Source organism: Biomphalaria glabrata, chromosome 1, assembly GCF_947242115.1.
Source record: "Biomphalaria glabrata chromosome 1, xgBioGlab47.1, whole genome shotgun sequence".
In the NCBI taxonomy this organism is placed as follows: Eukaryota; Metazoa; Mollusca; class Gastropoda; family Planorbidae; genus Biomphalaria; species Biomphalaria glabrata.
The window spans coordinates 42,531,090-42,555,778 of NC_074711.1; the positions used below are offsets into that span (position 1 = coordinate 42,531,090).

The 24,689-nt window shown below is 35.6% G+C and overlaps 2 protein-coding genes across 4 annotated transcripts in view; one reads left to right on the top strand and one right to left on the bottom strand.

The window, feature by feature from the left end:
- The window catches only part of LOC106068522 (organic cation transporter protein-like), a 41,012-nt gene extending 24,760 nt beyond the window's left edge, over positions 1-16,252 (bottom strand). The window contains exon 1 of the mRNA XM_056037449.1: positions 15,809-16,252. The gene's annotated coding sequence lies outside the window, so the exon portion shown is untranslated. The remainder of the gene's footprint in view (positions 1-15,808) is intronic.
- The window catches only part of LOC106053439 (inositol polyphosphate-5-phosphatase A-like), a 47,950-nt gene that overhangs the window by 8,852 nt on the left and 14,409 nt on the right, over positions 1-24,689 (top strand). For all 3 annotated transcript variants that reach the window (XM_056037439.1, XM_056037430.1, XM_056037422.1), the window contains exons 4-14: positions 172-259; positions 16,483-16,546; positions 19,793-19,824; positions 20,004-20,075; positions 20,594-20,646; positions 20,818-20,881; positions 21,022-21,077; positions 21,501-21,585; positions 22,242-22,331; positions 23,646-23,723; positions 23,813-23,886. In XM_056037439.1, coding sequence (XP_055893414.1) covers positions 172-259; positions 16,483-16,546; positions 19,793-19,824; positions 20,004-20,075; positions 20,594-20,646; positions 20,818-20,881; positions 21,022-21,077; positions 21,501-21,585; positions 22,242-22,331; positions 23,646-23,723; positions 23,813-23,886 — 756 coding nt within the window. The remainder of the gene's footprint in view (positions 1-171; positions 260-16,482; positions 16,547-19,792; positions 19,825-20,003; positions 20,076-20,593; positions 20,647-20,817; positions 20,882-21,021; positions 21,078-21,500; positions 21,586-22,241; positions 22,332-23,645; positions 23,724-23,812; positions 23,887-24,689) is intronic.

A 24,689-nucleotide genomic window follows, 5' to 3' on the forward strand; every position in this document is an offset into this window, starting at 1 on the left:
TAGTGGTTTAGTTAGCCTAGAAACGGATGAACTCAACATAATTTGTTCTATCCACTACTAAGTCAGGAAGGGGACTTGTGTGCTAAATACCTTTATTTAAATGATAGCGAAGTTAAAGATATTGCTGAAACACTGTAGTCAGAGCTTTGTTTTTATTTATTCATTGATCAGGACTTTGCTAGCATGTGAGGAACTACAGAAGTATGACAGAGCCAGGATTATCTTAGATGAGGATTACACTGCTTCAGATAAATTTACTGTAAGCTTCACATTTTCATTCGTTCCTTTTTTAAAACATGTTGAGTGTGTCTTGTGTGAATGGTTTTGTTTTAACATTTTAGCATCTATATACTCACAGGCTTTGGTTTAAATTAGAGTTGATTTTAACAAGTATTTGTTTGTTTTCAATGTTCCTTCACAGTTAAAGATTATTATATCCTAACCCAAATCTCATGCAAGGCAGTGGGCAGGATTCGACCCCACAGCCATTGAGACAACTGTCCATAGCGCATACCTCCACCAGACAGCCTTACTGCTTCAATGTTAATGATGATTTTCATAATAAATTAAACAATGTCTAGGCCCTAAATTGAATGTTGCCAAGACAAAAGAATTGACCTATAATTTTAACAATATTCTAATGTGTGTCAGTTTATGTTCATATAATATGTCCTTTATTTACAAGTTAGTTACCCTTTTTAAAATAATTTTAAATCATAAAGTGAAAGTCTGATGCTTCCTCCATGTTGAAATTTTGTGCTACAAACAAACCAGAAACTTTAATTGTGCCGTTCTAATAATGTGCTAAAAAATGATCATATTCTTGTTTAAAAAACACTTCCTTTATTGTGTACAGCAGACACACCCGAAACACTTGCTGTTTAAATAGTTTCTCTGCCATGTATGAACATCTACAATACATGTTGTTGTAAACAATGTTTGATACATCTCTGTTAATGGAACACAGATGGATTAATTTTTTTTTATGCATAGACAGTTTTGAAGCTTTATTTTAAGAATAGTTGAATGTAGTCTGTAAGAGTTGATTTCTTACCTATACACTCCAACCTTCCTAAACTAACAAATTATTTTTTTGTCTTTTGTTTGTATATTTCTACTACACCTGTGGATAGATCCTTTGTAAAGAAAGAATGTTATAGCTGTTTGGTCTGTTTCTGTGACACTCAGGAGAAGTAGAAATAAAAATGGTTGTTTCATTACACTACATGTTGATAACAAGTGATGGCTTTCTGTTTCCTATTTAGTAGATGTTGATAACAAGTGAAGGCTTTCTGTTTCCTATTTAGTACATGTTGATAACAAGTGAAGGCTTTCTGTTTCCTATTTAGTACATGTTGATAACAAGTGAAGGCTTTCTGTTTCCTATTTAGTACATGTTGATAACAAGTGAAGGCTTTCTGTTTCCTATTTAGTAGATGTTGATAATAAGTGAAGGCTTTCTGTTTCCTATTTAGTAGATGTTGATAATAAGTGAAGGCTTTCTGTTTCCTATTTAGTACATGTTGATAATAAGTGAAGGCTTTCTGTTTCCTATTTAGTAGATGTTGATAACAAGTGAGGGCTTTCTGTTTCCTATTTAGTAGATGTTGATAACAAGTGAAGGCTTTCTGTTTCCTATTTAGTACATGTTGATAACAAGTGAAGGCTTTCTGTTTTCTATCTGGTACATGTTGATAACAAGTGAAGGCTTTCTGTTTTCTATCTGGTACATGTTGATAACAAGTGAAGGCTTTCTGTTTTCTATCTGGTACATGTTGATAACAAGTGAGGGCTTTCTGTTTTCTATCTAGTACATGTTGATAACAAGTGAGGGCTTTCTGTTTCCTATTTAGTAGATGTTGATAACAAGTGAGGGCTTTCTGTTTCCTATCTAGTATGTGTTGATAAGAAGTGAAGGCTTTCTGTTTCCTGTCTAGTATGTGTTGATAACAAGTGAAGGCTTTCTGTTTTCTATTTAGTACATGTTGATAACAAGTGAAGGCTTTCTGTTTCCTATCTAGTACATGTTGATAAGAAGTGAGGGCTTTCTGTTTCCTATCTAGTATGTGTTGATAATAAGTGAAGGCTTTCTGTTTCCTATTTAGTAGATGTTGATAAGAAGTGAGGGCTTTCTGTTTCCTATCTAGTATGTGTTGATAATAAGTGAAGGCTTTCTGTTTCCTATTTAGTAGATGTTGATAAGACGTGAAGGCTTTCTGTTTCCTATCTAGTATGTGTTGATAAGACGTGAAGGCTTTCTGTTTTCTATCTAGTATGTGTTGATAATAAGTGAAGGCTTTCTGTTTCCTATTTAGTACATGTTGATAAGAAGTGAGGGCTTTCTGTTTCCTATTTAGTACATGTTGATAAGAAGTGAGGGCTTTCTGTTTCCTATTTAGTACATGTTGATAAGAAGTAAGGGCTTTCTGTTTCCTATCTAGTATGTGTTGATAAGAAGTGAAGGCTTTCTGTTTTCTATCTAGTACATGTTAATAACAAGTGAAGGCTTTCTGTTTCCTATTTAGTAGATGTTGATATTAACTGAAGGTTTCTTTAAAGCTGTGGATTAGAGGCAAATAAAGGAGTGGAACTTCGCATTGACCTCTGTTCGGTTTTCTCCCCCCCCCCCCCTCTTTATATATTCTTATTGTATTTGTGCTGCAATATGCCCCCCCCCCCCCCCCCCCAAATTTTTGTTTTCTAAAGTCTGAGTGTACTTGATGATGTACTTTTTATCGCGCCACCTCACTTAATCCCTATGAATAAAGCACACGTTGATGTGCTAGCTATTAATTAGTGTCAGCAGCTGTGTACTCATTGTGTACGTTAGCTATTGACTCGCAGCAGCAGGCGCGGTGCAAGTAGGTGTTTAGGAGGGATTAGCGGGCTTGCAGAGCAGCAGCCGACTGACGAGGCGTGAGAGGGGCAGCGGGCACCTAGTGAGAGGAGTCTGGTCTGTTTGATGATGTTTGAATAGTGGCTGGATCGGAGATAAAAAAAAAAGTGTTTCCTGGCAGACTGAGGGGGGGGGGGGTATGGTAATAGTTTCCAGAGAAGGTGATGGGAAAACAATAGAAAGTGATTTTATTAATGTTTACAGCTGCAGACTTGGACCGTTATCTTCTTAATGCAGAACATCAGGAAATGAAGAGACCTGCTGAAAACATAAACAACAAACTATTTCATCTAGATCTATGTAAATCATTTCAATGTCCCTTTTTATGTGATTGCATTCGTGTTTACTTTACAACCGACTCATTGCAGCCATAAAACACAAAGGGGAAATTGTGCAGACTGACAGAGTGACGAAAGCTTACGCACGTTCAAGTTGTAGAAATGTAAACAAGAATTGTAATGCATTCGTCTGATTGAAATGTTAACTGGAAAGAACTGAAGGGCCAAGGAATACGTTTACTGTCCAAGAGATTAGAAAACGTGGAGAAGTCTTCAGTAAAAGTCATGAACCAACACATAGGAATGAAAGAATACTTTTTAATTAAGAAGTGCCTAACCCAAGTTTCAGATTTTTTAAAAAGGGAAAACCACGATACTTTAGTATCCAACAAACATGTCGACCCTTCTGACGAGTGAAGGCGGTTTATGAACGTAAATCCAAATACACTATGTTATTAAGGCAGACCAAGGCTCAGCTGGATAGACAATTAGAATCAGAAGAATTGAACAGTAAATATGGCGGAGCAGAAGGAGATGGAGGTGCACACTGTAGAGCCACAGGGACGGCTGGGGGACCGAAAAACGACTAACAACCCCCAGACGTGATTTGGCGATGTGAAATTCTGGAAACACCCATTCGTTTTATTTATATATATATTTTTTTTGGTTGCTATGAACTGATGGTCATTCCTCTGTGCCAACTAAAGTAAACATGTTTTGATATCGGGAGGAACAAGTGAAGTAGCTAATGCTCGCCACATGGAATCGCAACAACAGCACAGGGCGACAACATTGTATTCACACATGTACACTTCTACTCTTACATACAATCTTTAAAGAAAACAAAAAAAACTACGATCATGACTAGAAATGTTAGGCAGCCAATGGAATGCGTAGAATATAAACTTCAGTTATCTCGTGATTAGTGTTCCTCTTGGTTCTCTAAACTAGACTGTACTCAGAAGTACTGGCCACTTGCTAGTGTCTCTATTACAACTACTTAATAATGCACAGCTGAAGTCAACGTTTGGACCTAAAGGGCTGGTCAGTCATAATAATTGCAGTGTCTTCGTGTTTGCTGGTAAGGTAATTGGCAAAAAACATTTGGGTCAGGAGTCTGTGATTTGACCATCTGTCAGGACTGAGTTCTGGTCAGCATGGGTCTCCTGTTTACTGTAGAGGAGAAGGGGGGCAATTCATGTTGTTGATTTCAAAACTGTTATTGTTTTGGGTTGTTTTTATTTGGTGAGATGTTTTGTTGAACATAAGGTAACTCATGATTAGGCAGTGTGTTTTTTGTTTCTAGTCCAGGACAGTTGGACTTTTTTGGATATATATAGTCTAAGTGTAGACTCTAACTATTTTTCTGTATTATAGTGCAAATAATGTAATTAAACATGTTCTATGTCGGTAAAGTGGCATTCTGAATCTTATTTTGTCGTTGTATGTGTCATTATGGTATTGCCCAGGACTTGGGTACATTTAGCATGACACATACATATATTAGAGAGAAAATGAGTCTTGACACCATCACAAAAGAGATACAAGACACCGATAGCAAAGACAGACACACAATTTCTTTTGTTCCCCTGGCAATTAAATCATTAAATATTTAAGTATCTGATATAAACATTTCACATGTAAATTATGAGTCAGTCTGGTGTGAATGTATATTTTGGTTTTCTATAGTTATAATGTTTTGTTTGGTGTAATGCACACATTGTAAGACAAATTTTCTTATGGATAATAAATATTATTATTATTATTATGCAATCCCAATCGCGACCTGCACATTTCGACACATCTGATGCAGACAAAACCTTTGTACGCCGGGGGTCTATTAGTCAAAGACAGGCGCGGAAGAAAAAAAACAACAACAGTTCATTACATGTCAAAACTAATTTTTAAAAACTGTTCAAAGTATCCATCACACTATCTTCTTGTTCTGTACTTGAAGACTCGCAGGCCTGACGGGCTGGCCGAGACTTTGAATGGGCGTGTCCTTATTTGAAAATCTTGGCATTACATCCAGACTGGCTATTGAGTATTTTGCCTGTATTCGTGGTTGTAATAAGCTGTTTAATTTAGAAACATCCTCTTGCCTTTTCGTAAGCCGGAATGTATTTTAACCTGTCTAGGTCACGCGCTAGTTTACAGTAAAAGAAAACTTTTTTTGTTCTGATGCTAATATAGGAAGAAAATTAACTTTGCGAATGTATATTTATGAAAGAAAAGGTGGGTGAGGTAGTGGAGCTACTCTGAAATTCAAAAAACCTATTCAAGGAGGAAAGATGAAGACATTCTCAACCTTTTCATTGCACAAAGTAATAGCTGCCTTTTTGTTGTTTTTTTTTACTCAAGGGGAAAGAACTCGTTAAGTTGTATAATTGTGTTGGTTTCCGTTGCGGTGTACAGTTTGCCTCCACTTAGAAACAAATATTAAATCTTGATCCAACAATTTACTGAGAGTTGATCTTGACGTGCCTACTTGAGTGTTTCTAGTTTGTGTTGTCTGTTCAATGTTCTCCTTGCAAGTTCTGGCAGATATGTTGGTCCTAGTCACTGCCAAAAGACCATTTCGTTTGATGGTACTCTTGGTGACTCTTACCCAGTGGTTCCCAAAACGTGTATGTCTCGTAGACCCTTTGTCGTGTTTTCCCGTTTTCGGGGAATCCCCTACTTAGCTACTAGAACATTTTGACAAAGTCATAAAACCTCATGTTAAGTTGTTGATCTTAATAGTAATTAACGAAATTCAAATTAAAATGAAGCCAAAATCAATGTTTGGCTGTATTTCTTGAACTCAGATCCCCAAACAAGACACTAAATGTTTGAGAGAGAGAGAGTGGGATGGGTGTGATACTGAACTAACTAATTCAAGTGATTGTCATTATTTTCATCTTAAAGGCTAACAAATCCAGTCTAGCGTCCATCCGTTGTTTCTGATCATATAGTTGTTGAAGGAATTGCTTTTTCTTTGACATTGTCATTCAAAACATGAATTAATTCGTTTTTAAGTGTCCATTGTCATATGTTTCCGCATTGAGCATATTTGTTGAGTAGATTTCTTGATCCATAATAAAAATAAACGAGACGAACCATAGAGTCATTCTACGACCAGAAGGAGGCCAACATAATAAAAATAAATACTAAGAAAAATAAGAAAAAATAATCTATGTTACTAATAATGCTTCATTACCAGGCATATTTAACTCGCTCGGCTGCATAGAAAAATGTCTTTTGCAAACACTTATACAAAAAGCTTTCAATGTCATAATTAAAATTATCAATTCGCCTTTGAACTATAGTGTTGCTTAAATGAAGTAATTTTAATGATGTCAGATATAAGTAGTCTTTTAAGTTTCTAAAAGTTCTTCAACATTTTTTTGGGCCTATAGTTGAGGTTTTTAGGATTTAGCTCTAAGTAAAGAAATACATCAAGAAACTCGCCAACCACCATCTTCTCTTTTGTGGTGTCGAAGGCAAGATTTTGTCCACTGTGGATCTATTTAGAACTTTATCGTGCAGTGTATCTTTGAAAGCATTTCAAATCCGAATCTATTTTTATTAAAATTACAGTTTTAGTTACTATTTGTGTGTATGAGGTAATTCCATAAATGGGAAATCAAAGGTAAAGTTTCGATCTACTTCTATGAGATCCACTATCATAGACCACCATTTACATTCCAAGACCCAATTATTTTTTCACTCTCGTAGACTCCTTGAAAGTTGTCTATATAGACCAGTTTGGGAATCACTGCTCCGACGCTCCATTACGCTCATGACCCCAAGGTCGAACTCAAAATAAAAAACCATTCCTTTGTGTGTAGAGTGTAGACACATGAGATTAATCTTGAGTATCTTGAGGTAGAAAAATGTGGAAATACATCTAGCTGCCATCAGGGGCGTAACTAGGGATTTGGGGGCCCGGGAGGATTGACCTCTTTGGGGGCCCCTTACCTTTTGACATTCGACATAGACATGAGATAATGTACGCAAAATATATAAGCCCAAAATCAAATTGGTTCAGTATATCAGTAAACTTAAAAAAAAAATAATCATTAAGACTCTTTTAATGAATAATACCGTTGTTTATTAGTTAAATAATGCACAAGTGACAAATCTCAATTAATATCGCTTCACGTCGTGCATTATGTGCATCAAAGAAATCTATAACATCATCTACATCGATACTTTCTAGTATTTGTGACTTCACTGACAATAAAGCCATGATAAGCCTTTCTTGCGTCATTGTGCTCCTGGGATAGTTTTTGATGAACTTGAGCTTTGAGAATGATCTCTCACATGACATAATGGAAGTGGCCTGAGTTAGCGGTATTCGGAGGAGGTTGCAAGGTTTGAGCACACGTAATTACCATATGAAGCCTGTTTCCTCAATATGTCTATTGGTGATTGTATTACTGGTTTGTTGATGAAAAGTGCTCATGCTTCAATGACATCATTGAAAAAGTGATTTGCCATTTATTTCATCACACAAACAGGAAAAGTAGCACAGTTTGTCACAAGCGTGTCTTCATCTAACAGGTGTCTTGGTTCAAGAAGAAACCCAAAGGTATCCATTTTCTTTCCAGCCTTTGAAATCTGCCCTTCATCTCCATATGAAATCTGTCCAGCACTTCTGTCGCAGCACGTTTGAATTGCAGTTCTATCGACAGTACTTCATTAGAACTCAACTTCCCATCAAGTCTTTTCTTTCTTCTGGTTGTTTTGATTACAGGGAATCCATAGTATTCACTACATTCTTTTGCTTTTTCGATGGATTGGGTTTTTGTCAAATTTTCATTATTTTGCAGAAAGCACGAAAGGGTACTAATTTCTTCAGCAGCTTCCCGTATATGCAGTCCAGACTTTTGTAGTTTTTTTCTGAACTATATTAATTCGGCGCAGGAGCTTTGGCCAGAATTTCAGATAGGCTAAAAATTCTTAATTTTCCACTGCATGAAGAAGATTCTGTGCTAATATTATATGATATTACGTCATTGTTGGTTGTTTATGTTTTGTGCGAAAGCAAAAGTATTCAAAGCATACAAAAGTGGGAAAGATCCATAATTCCATATCTCGTTATGCTCGAGTATAGAAATACTCCGATAAGCGGACTGCCGTATTCACCATCACAACTGCTGACGAGTAGAAGACTCAGGGAATCATTCCAACTGATCCCATCAACTATTGAAACCATCGGTAGCTGAAAATGCAGAGACATTGTTCAACGAACGACAGATGAAAAGCAAAGTGAAATACGATGCAAAAGCAAGACTACCTAAAGTTTATTCTGTCGGAGAGTTCGTCTAGGTCAAACATGGCAGAAAGCAGTTGTCATAAAAAAAAACATTCATCACCCAGATCTTACATCATAAAGACAAACGATGGAAAAACATACAGAATATACCGATGAAGACAATGAACTGCAAACTGTTGGAACAAACGAAACAGACAGTTATAGACCAACGTCTAGAGAAGGGAAAGGGAAGTTAACACCCACTTCAATCCAAAGTGTTAAAGAGTTTACGTCTAAAAATTTTAAGAATGATACAAAACTAATTCGCGTATATAGTCGTATCTCTTTTTCTATTCGTTAAAATGTTGTTTTTTCCTCTTGCCTAAGTTACTTTCCTACATTTGAGATACTCTCGGGAACATTGCTGATGGAGTTGCAGGGAGAAACGTTTAACCATCTCCTCAACACACACACAAATCCTTGCATCGCCTAAAGAGCTTTGAGAATAGATACACCTCGGCAGACGATAAGATTGTATCGATGAGTGATTGTCACGTGTCATGCTTTATTTAAATGAGTTTCCCCAGTGAGAGGACACCGAGAGCTGGTTCACACAAGTGACTTCGGGGGAAGTAACAAAAAAATACGTTTTCTTTTCTGGAGACACGATCGCGCGCGCTTTGACAAGTGACGTCATTGAGATATTCTTGGTTGATCAACATCCTTCGAACCATGTGTGTTCGTGTCGCATCATTGCTTGACAAGGAATACTTACAAGAGACGATGACAGTCTGGTGGTAGAGGAAGTGAAAATGTTCAACTACTTCAGATTAAACACAGTTAAGCATAACGGATCCGCATAAGTAATCTCAATATCAACGTGTCCGAGCATAGTCTCCTCCCCATGCTCAATAACATAACACTCAAGTCAAAATACAACTTGTACTCGTCACTGCGTCACTAGTTGTGTAGAAAATGACCACTGAAATGTTGAGGCCTCTGAAATGTTGAAGCAAGTGAACATTAAGACCTCTAAATTTTGAAGCAATTGAACATTGAGGCCACTGAAATGTTTAGGCCACTAAATGTTAAAGCTATAAGACGAATACAAGGTAACACAAATGCTGTAGATCTGGGGCAGGCAACATAGATTGCGCCTGAAGTTTCATTGGGTTGGAAGTGAGACACATGGCGTAGATCAAGTGCATTGACGAAGAAATATTTCCTCGAGGTGTTACAGGTGAAATCTTGATTACTTGTCGAAATATTGAATGAAAACTTCGGGACTTGCTGTCTCGTGTTTATAAACCTGAATAGCCTTGAACTAAACAAATACTAATTACACGATTCTTGTAATTAACACTGTATATTAAGATGATAACTTTATTAATTGAGTTACATTAATGTCCATACCATTTACTTCTTACTTTTGTTAGAAGACGAACAAATGAAAAAGAAAGCTCTAATAAAACGAAACGAAATCTGTTTCTTTGTCGCTCTTGTCTCAGTCTAGTCTGCATCTCGTCTCAGTCTCGTGTTATCTTAAATAAGCAGACGTGTGTGTTGGTCAGCGACACTGAGAGTCATTCTTCTCCTAGACCTAGAGCAGTGCACAAGAACTGTAGTGTTGGGTACAGTTGTGGACATCATCAGATAAAAGAATCTTGACAGAAATTATTTGTAAATCAGCAGATTTGATCCAAAAACGAGAAAAAAACACAACATTGGATAATGAACGCCGACTATAAAGATGTATGATGGGAAATTATTAACAAATTAGACATATACACTGAAATACTGGAAATATACACATTTATGACGGAATAAATATCGTTGGTAGGCTCCTATTGATGAAGTATCACATTTATCTACACTTGAAACTTTACTAATGAAGCAACAGGTTCAAGGATTTGACATATTTCGTCGCGCATGTTTCTGCTCATCATGCAATGTAAATAAATAAGCGATATTTTTCTTACAACGCTTACAATAAGTTTGGATTTTTACAAAGCTTATATCAACTCACTCTGTCTGTCTGTCTGGTAAAAAAGTTTAAACATGCTTTTTCTCCCATTTCCCATTTTTGGATCAAGTTAAGACTTAGCACAATTATTCATTAAACCTGACAAGACATGAATCAATAACAAAAATTTGAACAATTAATTAATTGTTGGTGATTTTGTTTGATTGTTAAATAAGGGGAATAAAAGCTTCTTAATGAGAATATATATGGATTTAGTTCCATTATTACGTTTTGAAACGTTTTTTCTCCCACTTCCCATTCTCGGATCAAATTTGAAATTTTACATATTTATTCATAGTCGATAACAATACTCGAATCAATCCAAAAATGAACCAATTAGTTAATCATTTAGTACTAATTAATTAATTTTGTTTTATGTAGCAGAAAGGGAGATAAACCCCATAATTTTCAGATAAATTGCAGTACTTAGCGGTTCCTTTCCTTAGATAAGCTTTCTTTTTTCTATTGCTTGTTTGCAGTCGATTCCTCGACCACTTCTACTAAACCAATCGTCATCAAATTTTGCTTACAAGCTCATGCTTGATGACAACACATGGATAAAAAAAACAACAACAATTAGTTAATCAATTAGTCGTAATTAAATTTTCTTTTATAGTGAAACTTAAGTGGAGAGAAGCCATGTGTAGAGAATTAGGTCTTTCTCTAAAATTTTGAAATTAACCATAGAATAACCTTAGATTTTTATAACTACTTGCATAGCTCAGTGGCAAACAAGTTGGACTTCCATCCAGGAGGTTTTGTAAAAATGCTTTTGAAAAGGCAGCAAAGCTTCTTTCATATACCATCTCCCCCAATCGGTCCACAATGGTGGTTGGTCCATAGCGCACTGAGCATGCTGTAAGGATTGGAGGAAATACAACTACGATCGCTTCAGCAAAATTGAAAGAGAGCTAGAATACATTCATCAAGTGTTCAAATTATACCAAAGACTGTATGCATATTAATCAATTATAAAGAAAACTTTGTCATGGATTTGGTAATTCATTGGCCTCCTTCAGTCGTAGAACGACTATGGTTCATCTCGCACACTTCCTCTTGTGGCTGTGGAGCCCTATTTTGGAGAGACACTCCCGTCTACAAATATCGCAGGTTAATGTGGCTTTTGCTTCGGTGGTAGAGGAGCTGGCCATTTTTCGCATTGTCCGTTTTTTTCCAGGGCTGAGGCCCATGTTCTTTCGCTATCCATAGCTTTCTTGGTCACTGTCTCTCTCCATCTGATGCGGTCTAGAGCTATGTCTTCCCAATGGTCAGTATTGATGTTGAGTATTTGAGGTCCCGTTTTATTACATCTATGTAACGGAGGTAGGGACGACCAGTTTTTCTTGAGCCATTCGAGAGTTGTTCATAGAGAATGACTTTCGGGATGCGTTTGTCCTCCATCCGGCGAACATGTCCAAGCCAGCGCAAGTGGCGTTGGCTGAGGGCTGTAAAGATGCTGGGAATACCTGCTCGTGCAAGGATTCAGTATTGTACACTTTTTCTTTCCATGTGACTTTCAGGATCCTACGGAGACATCTCAAATGGAATGAGTTCTGTAGTGTACTCATAACGCATGCCTTGTAGACTTCCATTTTGGTCACTGTAGTGAGCTTCTGGTTTTCCCAAACTCTTGACCTGAATCTAGCGAAGGTAGAGGCAGCCTTCCCTATGCGTTTTTTTAAAATCTCCTCTTCTAGAGACAGGTCATCTTGAATTGTGGATCCAAGATAGCGGAATTCATTTACGGCATCCAGCTTGTTATTGTCTATGAGGATGGAGGGTGGTGCTGTGGCAGGTGGTCCCATAACATTTGTTTTCTTCGTGCTAATAGTTGAGCCATACTCCTTACAGGCCTGAGAGACGCAGGACATTAGTAACTGAAGTTCCTCTTGTGAGTGTGCCACCACCGCTGCGTCGTCTGCGAAGAGCATATCTCTTATGAGGGTTGTTCTGGTTTTAGTTTTGGCCCTCAGTCTAACAACATTTAGAAGTTTGCCGTCGAATCTGGAATAAAGATATATGCCTTCGGTGGATTTTTCAAACGCGTGGTGGATTAGCTTTGAGAAGAGTATTCCAAAGAGAGTTGGGGCCAGGACACATCCTTGTTTGACTCCGCTGTTTATACTGAAACTTTCGGAGCAGGCGCCGTTGAACTGCACTGTACCCATCATATTTTGGTGGAAAGAGACAATAATGTTTAGCAGCTTGGGTGGACAGCCTATTAACTGTACGATTTTAAAGAAGCCTTCTCTGCTGACTAGATCAAAGGCCTTTGTCAGGTCGATGACTGCAATGTACAAAGGCATTCTTTGCTCTCTGCACTTTTCCTGAAGTTGACTGATGGAGAAAATCATGTCAATTGTGGATCTCCCTGAGCGAAAGCCGCATTGTGATTCTGGATAGACTCGATCAGCAAGTTTTTGTAGCCTGGGGAGTATCACTCGAGCAAAGACTACAATCCTTAGGAGAAAGATTCACCTGTAGTTGTTGCAGTCGCTTCTGTAATTAACATTGTCATAATTACCATTTTCACAAATGATTTTTCCTTCTAAAAAAAAAGTCTAATCCTAGACTGTGTTTAGTATGGATTGATGGGTCAAATTGAAATCCACACCCAACGCTTTCGTGATTTCCTGATAGATGAGAGGTAACAAATTGGAAAACTTGTCCATGGGAATCAGATTTGAATAGAAACAATTTCAAAGCGTTCACGTCTCAAGGCAGCACTAACGAGTACAATGTGTGCATCTGTTCTTCGTTCCCACAGCATCGTAGAGATTATACAGGTTTACAAAGGTATTATTAGTCCTACTTTTTGGGCTTTCGACTGGTGTACTAGAAAGAAACTTGCTAAATAAAAAGTCTATAACTAATACACCATTGATAACTTCTCGGTTTGTTATAGAATTAATATTTTAAAAAATTGTTAGTCCATGACAAAGTTCAGGAAAGTTCTATTCATTTGCCTTCAGATGGGTCTTCAAAAATACAAATATACATGACTTATGAGAAAGCCGCAGCACAGCAATCAATGAGATGGTGTATGCCCTGAAAGCCGACGAGCGTGAAAAAATCACTGCCTCCCGGTGGCCTTGATCAGTAGGATATAAATAACTTCCATGGGGTTGCTATTCCAATAATGGAACACTCGGCATAAATGGGTTAATTTTGTATAAACCGTCTACCTTTTATGTTTATGAAGAGATCGGGACAAAAGTATTTTATTTTCGGTCATCCTAAGCGGTCACGTCTTTCCAAAATACACCCTTGGTTATTAAAACTAAATCTAGATCTAAATGATTCACCAATACAAACACACACACTTGTAAATATAGCCATATATATATATATACACACACACACACACAGAGCAGTGACGCACAGTGCAGTTTATCCCCGATGACCAGCTAGAGAGTCTGGGGCATGTGATGACAGAAATATTAACACCCTTTGTTTTCTATAGATATTCTAGAGTCAATTGAGTCACTGTCTATGTTGGAAAGACAGATATCTTTGTAGTTTTCAATATTTCAATGTAGTACATACTGTCAACAAAAACATTGTGTTGTTGTGTTGCGTCTTAAAAAACAAATGTCCAGTTGTAAAGACAACACATCCATTGTGTCCGGACCAGAACTGCCGAAGTTGACCTTTCTAATGGTCATGTCAATCGATGAGCTTCGAGAGGTACCACTGGGCGTGGCGCCAATGTGTGCACTCAGGAATTACTGGTTGACTTTTACGATGAGCTACTTACTTGAATTGATCCATACGTGCAATGATGGAGGCAAGAGTAGATACGTACACTCGCTTAGAATTTGTCGTGCACTTTAATTGCTTTTATTTTCTCATATGCTGACACAGTCTCAAATTCTTTAATCCTGAACTCTCAAAAGTCAAGCTTTTTAAAAAGTTTTAAGAGTTTTTTTTTAAAAAAAGGTGGGATCGATTGTTTAAGGTTTTCCAATTTTAGGGTCGCGAGCCAGTTCAGGGAAAAAGAAAGGACTAAAGAACTTTTTATAAGACTCTTAGAAGGTATCTCGTAGTGTCTCGTGGTCTTCTTGTTTCCCTTTCCCTTTTTTTTTTTTTTTAGAGACAGCAACTTATTTTGTTTGTTACATTCTTGCCTGGAAATGTTTCATTAGTCAATGATCTATCAAGACTGTTCTCAATGTCAAGATAAATAGATCTAACAACATACAAAACACAGACTTTAAAATTACGAGAACATCCAGGTAAAGGATTCGAACAAGGAACTTCATTTACTAGTGTCTGAGGAAACACTTCCACCCCTTTCTACCCCTAACTGCAAACAATTCCCCTAAAAGCATGTGACTACAAGAACTAAATTGAAATAGCGTGCAGTCAGTCCACAGGTTCTCAAACAACAAGAGACAGGCCAACTCTTGAAAGTTGTAATAAACTCACAAGCTGAGTATAACCACTAGCAGCTCTAACAAGAGTTTGTTCTGTATCCAATAGTCTGCTCAGGATTGAATACAGAGTTGTTGTATGACTAAACGCATGACGCGTAGGACGTAACCATCTTCTTTTTTGAAATAACGTCTGTATTATATAAGATAAGATAAGGTTATATTGATAACATTCAAGAGACGTGTGTCCTAATGTCTGACTTGTTTATTTTTTTTTTAAGTTTTGAAGCGTTATTCGCTATCGCTCTCTCTCTCTCTTTTTCTCTCTCTTTCTCCCATTGCTCACTATGTAAAAAAAAAAAAAAAAAAAAAGTGAGCGGCCTGAATTCGAACTCGGGGGCCTCCTCAAGTCAATCGGTAACCACTTTGCCAGGGTGCTGCTTATTACAATAGGTTTTATAGTTATTTGCTTTTTCTTTCTACAAACAATAAAGGGGACTGATTTAACTTATACCACCTTATCAGTCAAGTAAAATTTCTTTCCCTTTCGAGATACCGAATAAAGTAATTAATTACCAATAGTTAATTAACTAATTTTTATGTAATTATTTATTGTTCATTCTTGTTTTGCAAGGTAAAGGAAATAATTACGAAAAATGTCAGATTTATCCGAAATCTGGTGTCAGAGAAATAACGTGTACAAACTTTTTACCAGACAGAGAGATGTAAGCTTTCAAAAACAAAAAAAAACAATTAGAGAAATAGAGACGGTCGTACGTTAGTTACAGCCAGGGAGGACGCGGCACGAAGGCTTTACTCGGGGGAGGGACTCTTGTACTTTGGTAATAATTTTGACTTTTTTTTAGTGACTGTTTCAACACTGTACTTAGCAAAGTTAATTTATTTGGCAATCGTAACATTGGAGTCGAATTTTTTAATTATTTAAATGTCATTCAGCCAAAAGTTTGTTGCACAATAAAATGTTTAAGTTGAACTTACCCACAGGACCACAGAGTGTCTGTTTGTAGAAGTCACATAATACAATAATACCGATCAGCACACATCTAGCGTTTTACTTGAGATCTACGTAGGACGGATCCAAAAGTTGTTGGATCTATTTATCCTGACATTGAAATTGTGAGACGGTTCGCTCTGCTCGTCTAGTCGCTTGGGTTAAGTCCTGATAGGTCGTCTGGTGGGGAATGTCCCAGTGGGTTAGGGCTAGGGTTAAGTCCTGATAGGTCGTCAGGTGGTGAATGTCCTAGTGTCGGGGAGATACTATAGGTCAGTGAGCTTGTCGCACCATGGCTGACACTGTACAGTCCGTCAAAACAATGACACTCAAAATGACAAGTTCTTACTAAACGTTAGTTATCTGTAGCATGTACTGAAGGCTTATTTCGTATAGTCGTCATCTGTAGAGTTTACATTTACTTAGGGTTTCTACACGCTCAATTGATTTGTAATCAACCAACGCACACATGAGTTAATATCACAACATTTAGAGTTCAAAGTGAGCAAATCTGAATGAAGTCTTGTCTTAGAATTTTGGAAACACAAAAACAGCCAGAAAGCCCCCCCCCCCCCAATTTTTAAAAAATGAACTACCTACGTAAAGTAACATGTATTCATCCGCCCTGTAGTACATTTCTTTATTTCTTGTATTTCTTCAGGCATTGGGAAGTTTGTATTTCATTCATCAAGATGTCCCAAACGTTTTGATATGGGATTTTGTAGGTAAGTGGCAAACAATGGTTTGTATTATAACGTCTGTCTATATATTTTTAAAAAATGTAAATTACAAAATTATTGTTTTGTAATTGTATTTAAACAGTTTAAACCTGTCACTAACATGGTAAAGACTATACCATATGTACTACTATTAATGCTTAACTTTCTGAAGGTTGACAGACTCTTCGTATTCTTGTGTAGGAAGCGTGCAAATATCGTATAGTGCCGTTGGTACGTTTCTGTTTCAACTGTAGAACCGTTTTATGTTCCATTCCTCTTTCTCTTTTGCCAGGATGCCCGTTCCATATGCAGGTCTGTCCTATAGTTTAGTCAGGTTATTCTATGCCCGGGTACGCTATTCTGCCTCAACGGGGCACTCGGTTGGAAACGATCACTAGAGGAATTGATTAGGCTTAATGAATAGCAAAACAAAACTCCTGGGGGAGTGTCTAAGTGAATGCAAGAGCTTTCCCATTGCACAGTGCGGAGTTGAAAGAGGGCTTCCACGTACCTGTCGATAATCCATGCGCTGTTCCTCAAGGGACCGTTACACTAATGGCGAGTCCTGCACGGATAACTTAGTGAAACATGGGAAAATGGCGGGGGTTCCCGGTGTGCTCGGCCTCCATGCGCACGGAGTGCCAGATACATCAGAAATAGCAATGTCTTACATAGGCATTGACTTGGACCTCTTCCAGACAGAACGGTTTGTTCAAGCAGGCTTACACGCCTAGAGTTCGAAGAACCTTCGGCTCAACTCTTTTGACAATCACACGGTTATTCTATGAGTTACAGAAAGAAAGCTTGTAATGTTTAAGTGGTTCATGTCTGACTTGCTCGCTGCACTTGGAAAAGTTCATTACAACTTTGTTACATTTAATAATGCTTCCAGCAGGTTAGCTAAAAATATAAACAGATCGCATCCACCATCTCCATAGCATGCAGAAAAATAGTTCTTGTCAGGCAATATTGCCACTATATTTGAATGCTCTACTTCTCAGATTTGGTTTTGTAGAGTCTTAATTAGTTATGTTTGTAATCATTTGTTCGGCCCAGCAGCTGTATAATGTAAGCAACCTAAAGCAACATTTTTGTTTTATTGCATAAAGTGAACTCTTAAATGTTTAACTCAGCAGGACTTGTACATTTAAGTCTGGGAGAAGTTGAAGGTCACATGTGCTTGAAACATTTTGTTATGGTTCTATATGACAGGCCATTTTGTACAACCAACTGACGTCACTTAGACTAAGGGCAATAACTTGATTACGTGTACAGGAATGCATTGGTCTGCCCACACTTTCAGAAATTCTTTGTTTACCCTTCCGTTTGCCACACGTCCTTTGAAATTCGATATTCAAATATCTAATTGGAACACAAAAAGAAATAGATACAACGAGTGTAGTTGAGATTTGAGAATATAACATATATACAAGTCAAAACCAATAAAACAACAATGGCGACCGAGCTCACGCTGTTTCTGCCTACGTCATTACATGCATAAAAACACACTGCTTAGCACCATTTAACCCAAAGAAATGAGTGGTGCCTATACGTCTCAACACTGGCATACTAATTACAGTCACACTGCGCTCCAATGGCGCGAAATAACTTCCTGTTGATTTGGTTTCGAGGTTTCTAGAGAAATGTCCCCCTACAAACCAACTCTCAATAGCCCAGTAGATACAGACCAATCATTTTGTCGAGATCTATATAGATCTAATGAGAATATTTGGAGAGTTACTCCAATAGTCTAACATAGAATGGGCGGGGATGACAGAAATGTCTGTGTAACTTGGCAGCCATAGTCCGCGTGTTCACTTTTCTACAGGTAAAGTGATTCCAAACATTTTCTCTTCAGCGGAACAGCGGAAGTGAATTAACAAATAAAAAAGTTCAGCGTCCACTTCAAAACTAGACTGTCTGGTTCTAACAAGTTTGCTTTCTTTTGAAACTATGTGATGCGTGGATACTGGATGCACCTGCTTCTACGGAAATGAATGCAGTGATGACGTCTGACACAGACAACATTCACATTGAAGTTAGCTAGCAGAACAGTTTCATCACTGACACGACCTAATTGTCAGCCTAGTGCCAAAAAGTAGAGCACATACTGTTTACCTAACTCATAGTCTTGACAGAATCATCTCCCTTGCAGAGTTATTGGAAATTAACTGAGTGGAATTATTAAACTTGTGCTATAATCTAGGGGAGATAAACTTACATAACTTACATTACTGGTTTTATGTAGAAACTGTTGTTTTTGGGTGTGTTACTGAGTACCTTGTATGTCAGAAAAGTGGTCTGTGTTTATGTCTAGTCAATTTGCTTCATGTGATTTGTCAGGTGTAGATATATTCAGTTAGTTAGGCAGACTTCTTATATGTAGGCTAGTTTACTGGGTAGATGTAGTATGTGTGTTTTGTGTCTTCTGTATGAGTAGGGTGTAAATGTATAGAACATTCTCTTATTGCTACAGTCTGATAAACATAAAAATATGGATAGTACATGTAAATGTGCAATGTATGATATGTTTCAGGTATAAATGTCCAATGTGTGGTATGTTTTAGGTATCAAGGCTTAACATTTAAATATATTTCAGATATTGTTGTATATGTGAGGTATAAGCTTATACTGTTGTATAGAATGTATCACACATGAGTTAAATTCTGTGTGGTATAATGGCTCTATAAAAGTAAACCAGTTGAGCATGTTTGTTTCATAGATTACAAAGTGAAACATTATGATAGGTTAAATATTGGTCGCTGTTATGAATAAAACCTTGGTGGGAGTTTGTGTATAATGTAATGTGGGAGTACAAATGTCACTCAGGGGCCACCTATAATTTTTTTTTTACCATGGAAAATATATATATTCTGGGCTGAATTTTTCAGTGCACATGGCCTCCCCCTTAAAGTAGGCCTCCATATTGCAAAAATAGAACATGTTTAACAAAATAAGCATATTATATATAAGAAAATAATGTACATAAGATTAAATTTAGAAATGCTCTTTTTGTTTCTTCACAAATTTGAATAGGTTCATTTCTATCGAAGACTAGTTGGGGCCTCCATAAACATCTATGTCCTCCACTTGTTCAAGTCAGCACTGAGTATATGTGTATATACACTCAACACCTATATTTCTATATTTAAGAAGTGGACATTTTAAAATTTATTTTTCTATTTGTTCAAAAGTGTCTTTCAATTTTGTTCATTAACTTTACAACTTCATTTTTTTTTTGTTTACTGATAGATTGCAAGTTTATAGAGGTGGAAGGTAGAGAGGTATGTAGTACATTATGAGTAGATGTTCTGTCTAGTAACTACTTTTAGAGGTTTTTGTTTTTAAAAGAAATTATGGCTTCCATAGCTAAATGTTTAGTTTCAATTGTCATAACTATTATGTTAATTTTTTTTTTATTTTGTATGTGCTAGTCTCTTTTTGAAAATTCTGCTTTCAACAGGTTTTATCTGGCAACATTGAAAATGTTCCTATCAAAGAAAAAGCGAAATTCCCACAGCATTTTTTCCCTGAGGTAACTCTAACGTTTACAGTGTTATGTTTTGATGTATCTTCACATGGATTGATTTTATTTACTTAATAAGTTCAAAATAATTTTGAGAAAGTTAAAATCTTTGTAACATCTGCACTAAACTTTTTAAATAAAATAATGTTCTCAAATTATCATTTAGATAATATGTAAATTAGCATATGTTAATAATTATCTATCAGTAATTAATCTTTGTTATAATTAGAAGCACTAAACCCTTACCTTATTTATAAAAAAATAAAAATTCTTTCTTTTGACATCTAATAGTCCATAGTGCAGGGAAAAAAATAATGACATCTTATAGTATACAGTTGTTAAGGAATAAGTAAGACATTAGAGATTTATAATCTTAAGGAGTTCTCAAATGTATACTTTTCAACCTTCACAACTAGTAGAATTCAAGACCTTTAATTCTACAGCCCATTGCATTATACTTTTTTTAATAAAGGAAAATTTAGATAATAGTTTATTTACATTTATAAGAGTAATGTTTCAACCCGCAGTTTAAATGGTCAAGGAAAGGTTTTCTAAGGACAAGATGGAGTGTCAATAACTGGTAGGCTCAATCGTTTCATTCAATTTAATCTTAACAAACAAACAATGGAATCAACAAACAATTGGGGATTTTCTTTTCTCTGTTCTCATTTGAATTTTTGTTAATTAAAAAAAAACTTCTTTTAAAAAGTATATTAAATATTATTAACTTTTTTCACTGCCTTTTCTTCAGTATATTTGATTTGGTGAACATTCACCTGTTTCATGATGCTAGTAACATAGTGGCCATGCAGTCAGTAAGTTGATTCACTTCACTTGTATAGGTTTTTAAACGTTTGAAGTGTATGTTAACTTGTTATACCACATATCTAGTGGTTCATTACATTGAGTAGATACAAAAAGTTAGTACAACATTTCCCTTTATATATCTCTACAGAGTCCATCTGTTTATGCAGAGAACAGACAAAGGGCATTACTACATACATTACAAAGGTGAGATGTTTTATGGTACCACATGAGTTGGTAAATTTAGCAAGAACATCTATTGAAAAGTAGCTTCTCAAAACTTTATTGTCCCCAAATTAGTCTTGTTTAGTTCTATATTCTCTAGTTTTCTATTACATAACCAAATTTTGTGTGTGTAATTTTCTTTTTTTAAAGATAAAAAAAAATGCACTGCTTAAGTTTTCAGTAATCTGACAAAATTGAAGTCTGTGTGTTTAATTTTTCAATCTTAATTTTGTTTTTAAATTTTCAATATCTTAATAGAAAAGCATTTAGTTCTCTTAATATGGGCTCTATTTTGTTGGTGGATTAAAAACTTATGTTGATATAGGTGGAAATCTTTTTTGTTTATAATTTAATATTATAAATTATTTACAAATAATTTTTACTATTTTATGTTTGTGTTTGCAGATTTGAAAATGATAAATACAGCAAAGTTCCACTTTTTATCTTTGGAGACTTTAACTTTAGACTGGATTCTAATCTATTAATTCAAGTATGTTTGCTGGACATTGCCTTGAAATTAAATGTATTGTTCATGGTGAAATAGTTTCATTCATTACCAGCAAAATATATTTATAGTTTTGTCCTCAGCATAATAAAAATAAAATCTTAATATGTTTTTGAGTAATGGTTGATGACTGTTAACGTAATAAAGTTAAAAATTCAGCCTTTGGATAAAAATTGACTAACAACTTTGTGATGGGGTAAGAAAAGTTAAATTTCAGTCAGAATCTTGCTGGAATTCATTTCAGAGACATGTTTATGAAGAATAAAATAACTAAGTGCAGGAAGCATAGAAAACTTACTTTAATGAAAGAGCTAACATTGATTGAATTATGGATGCTTGTTTAGCTGAGTTTTCTTAAAGTAGTTTCTTTGGATACATTTTCCCATTAGATCTTTCAGTAAAGTACTTGTTTCAATCAATATTAGTTGTTGTTTATTTAGTGGAACTGCAGTAAATGGTATGATGAAGTCTAAGAAACAAATAGTATTTTACTTAGAATAATTTATGGATATTAAAAAAGTTTTTTTTTATGGCAAATTTGAAAATTTAGAACTAAATTTCCTTTTTTTTTTAAAAAAATCATTTATGTAAAAACTTTCTGGTGTTAAAAAAATATAATTTCTTTCATTACATTTCCACAGGAACTGACCAGTAAATTAGTAGCCAAACAATTTAGAGGTAAAAAAGATCAAGTGAATAAAATAGAATACACAGAGGAAGGCAATGGAAAGGTCAGCTGGTTTGTATTATGAGTATTCAGTTGAAACTCATTCATCTCATTGGTTTAGGAGTGAGAATATTGGCAGAGATAAACTACTTGTATGGGTTATTTATTTATTGAGACATTACATAGTGACACTTGGTTGTTTTATGAGTGAGCATGTGCTTTAGGTATTACATTATAGGTTTTGTGGTGAAACAATTACTTTGATATCTAGCTATCATCTCCAAAATTCCTTTAGTGATAATCTGGAAATCTACTTTAGATAAGCGAAAATACCACTAATCTATCACGTATCCACTTCAAATTTCATACACAGGTTCCTTTGACCTCCTAGTTGCTCTCTAAGAATGCTTCTTGACAGATCTGCAACCTGACAGCCGCAATTCGCGAAAAACTGCAAGCTCTATCAAACCTTTGTATTTTATTTCATTTATTTTTGGTATTTCCCAAAAAGGCGGCAGTGTTTTTAGAAAGGATTAAAAAATATCAAGAATTCCGTATTTTTAAAGCAATTTTTTTTATTTTTCCCTAAGTCTACTTATTTTTAATATGCCTTACATCATTTCCACTTCCTTTTAGGCGCGAACTAAATAAAAAAAACAATCCTAATAGCATTAATAAGATAGATGTAAAGATCTAGAGTCTTTATCTTTTTTCGAGAGAGAGAGAGCAAGTAATGGTACTTTGTAACACTGTTAAAAAAATAAACAAACAACATCTAATTCTAATAGCATTGAAAAGATATAGCTATATCTATTGTCATTTCACTACATTCAAATGGTATCAAATTAATGATTACAATAAATAAAACCAAATTGATATTGCTTTTTATTTAGAGAACAAAATACCAATATTAATGCAGAAATGGGAATGTCTACAAAGGACTAACTTTTTGTTGTTGGCGGGGGGTGGGGGATAGATAAGTAAAAGTGCTACTTAAGTTAATGGACTTAAAATATGAGAGCGTGTATATGTTGGAGCACATTATGAAGTGGGTCTTTCCAAATCAAGTCAAAAGTCTATGTGAGAGAAGTGACGATGCACAGGTAAAAACAAAACAAAATGGCCGTTTCAGAGAGAGAAAGAGAGAGCATGCCAAGAAATTTCATTGTTACAGTTACACTAATTCACGGGCTCAAAAAGTATTTTAGGTTGATGGTTAAAATGAAGTCTGTTAATTAAAATTAAAAAAATATAATCAAACAATTTAATGCCTGGGAACAAATCAGCGGTCGTAGCTGGCGCATACTGCTCGTGATTTATAACATAAGCAGTTTTTATCTATTGCATTAAAAAAAATATATGTTTTACTTGTGTTTAGGTTCTTCTGACTATTGGAAGTAAAAGTTTTGATTACTATGAGAAGCATTCTGATTTGTTTTCAAATATGAACAAATGGGTGAGTTTAGCTATCGTAGTACTCAATATTTTAGATTTAAGACACGGATTGTTATGAAGTTATTACAGTAATTTTGTTACTTCTGTTAGCTTCATCAGTATGATACTGAGTTCCAGGCTTACAGGGAGCAGCTCATGGAGTTTGAAATCTCTTTCCCACCAAGGTAAGAAGTCTCTTTCCAAGTTTAGTGCTGATGAAGTTCACCCTTTTCTGTGGCCAGGTGTGTAGTTTGACTGATACAACTACCTAATGATTTTACTTGGGAGACTTCTGTTCAGATTTCAACATTTTATTGGACCTGAAACTTTTAAATTATGTATAGTGTGTTGTTTTTTTAACAGTATTATGAACTAATAATATTAAGAATAATAGTGTAGTGTTGTTGTTTGTTTTTTTCAAGAAAAATAATTTTTTTGAAGCAACAAAAACTTGTCCAATGTATTTTTAGTTAGACTTTTAACATCAGTCAGTGATACAAGCAAGTATCTTGTCAATGAAAAATTTGTAAGCACTTAATGCATTCATTTGAAGCAGGTCAATGTTTTTCTTGTTCATTTGTTTTCTTATTTCTTGTTGTTTGCAAATTTACAAGACCTACTCAAGACATTGACATCCTTCAGTACAACTGTAACAACTTAACTGGCACCTTTATCAGAGAATTTAAGAATAGTCCTTTTTAGCGGCCCCCCCATAAGGGGAAAAGCCGCTATTAGATTTGTGCAAAAAAAACGTCTATCACATTCAGATCTCGAAAACTAGAAGAGAAATGAAAAATATTATTTCCCCATGCAATGCGGCTTGAAAAGTTTAGGTGCAACAGCTACTTTTGGTTTTCTAAAAGCAAACTGTAAGACAATGTTTTTTTTTTATGTTCAGTATCACTAAGTCAAATATATTTATAAAATGTGCAAGAAATGTTCACAACAAATATAAATATTATTTAAAGGTGTTTTTTTTCTGGTCAGC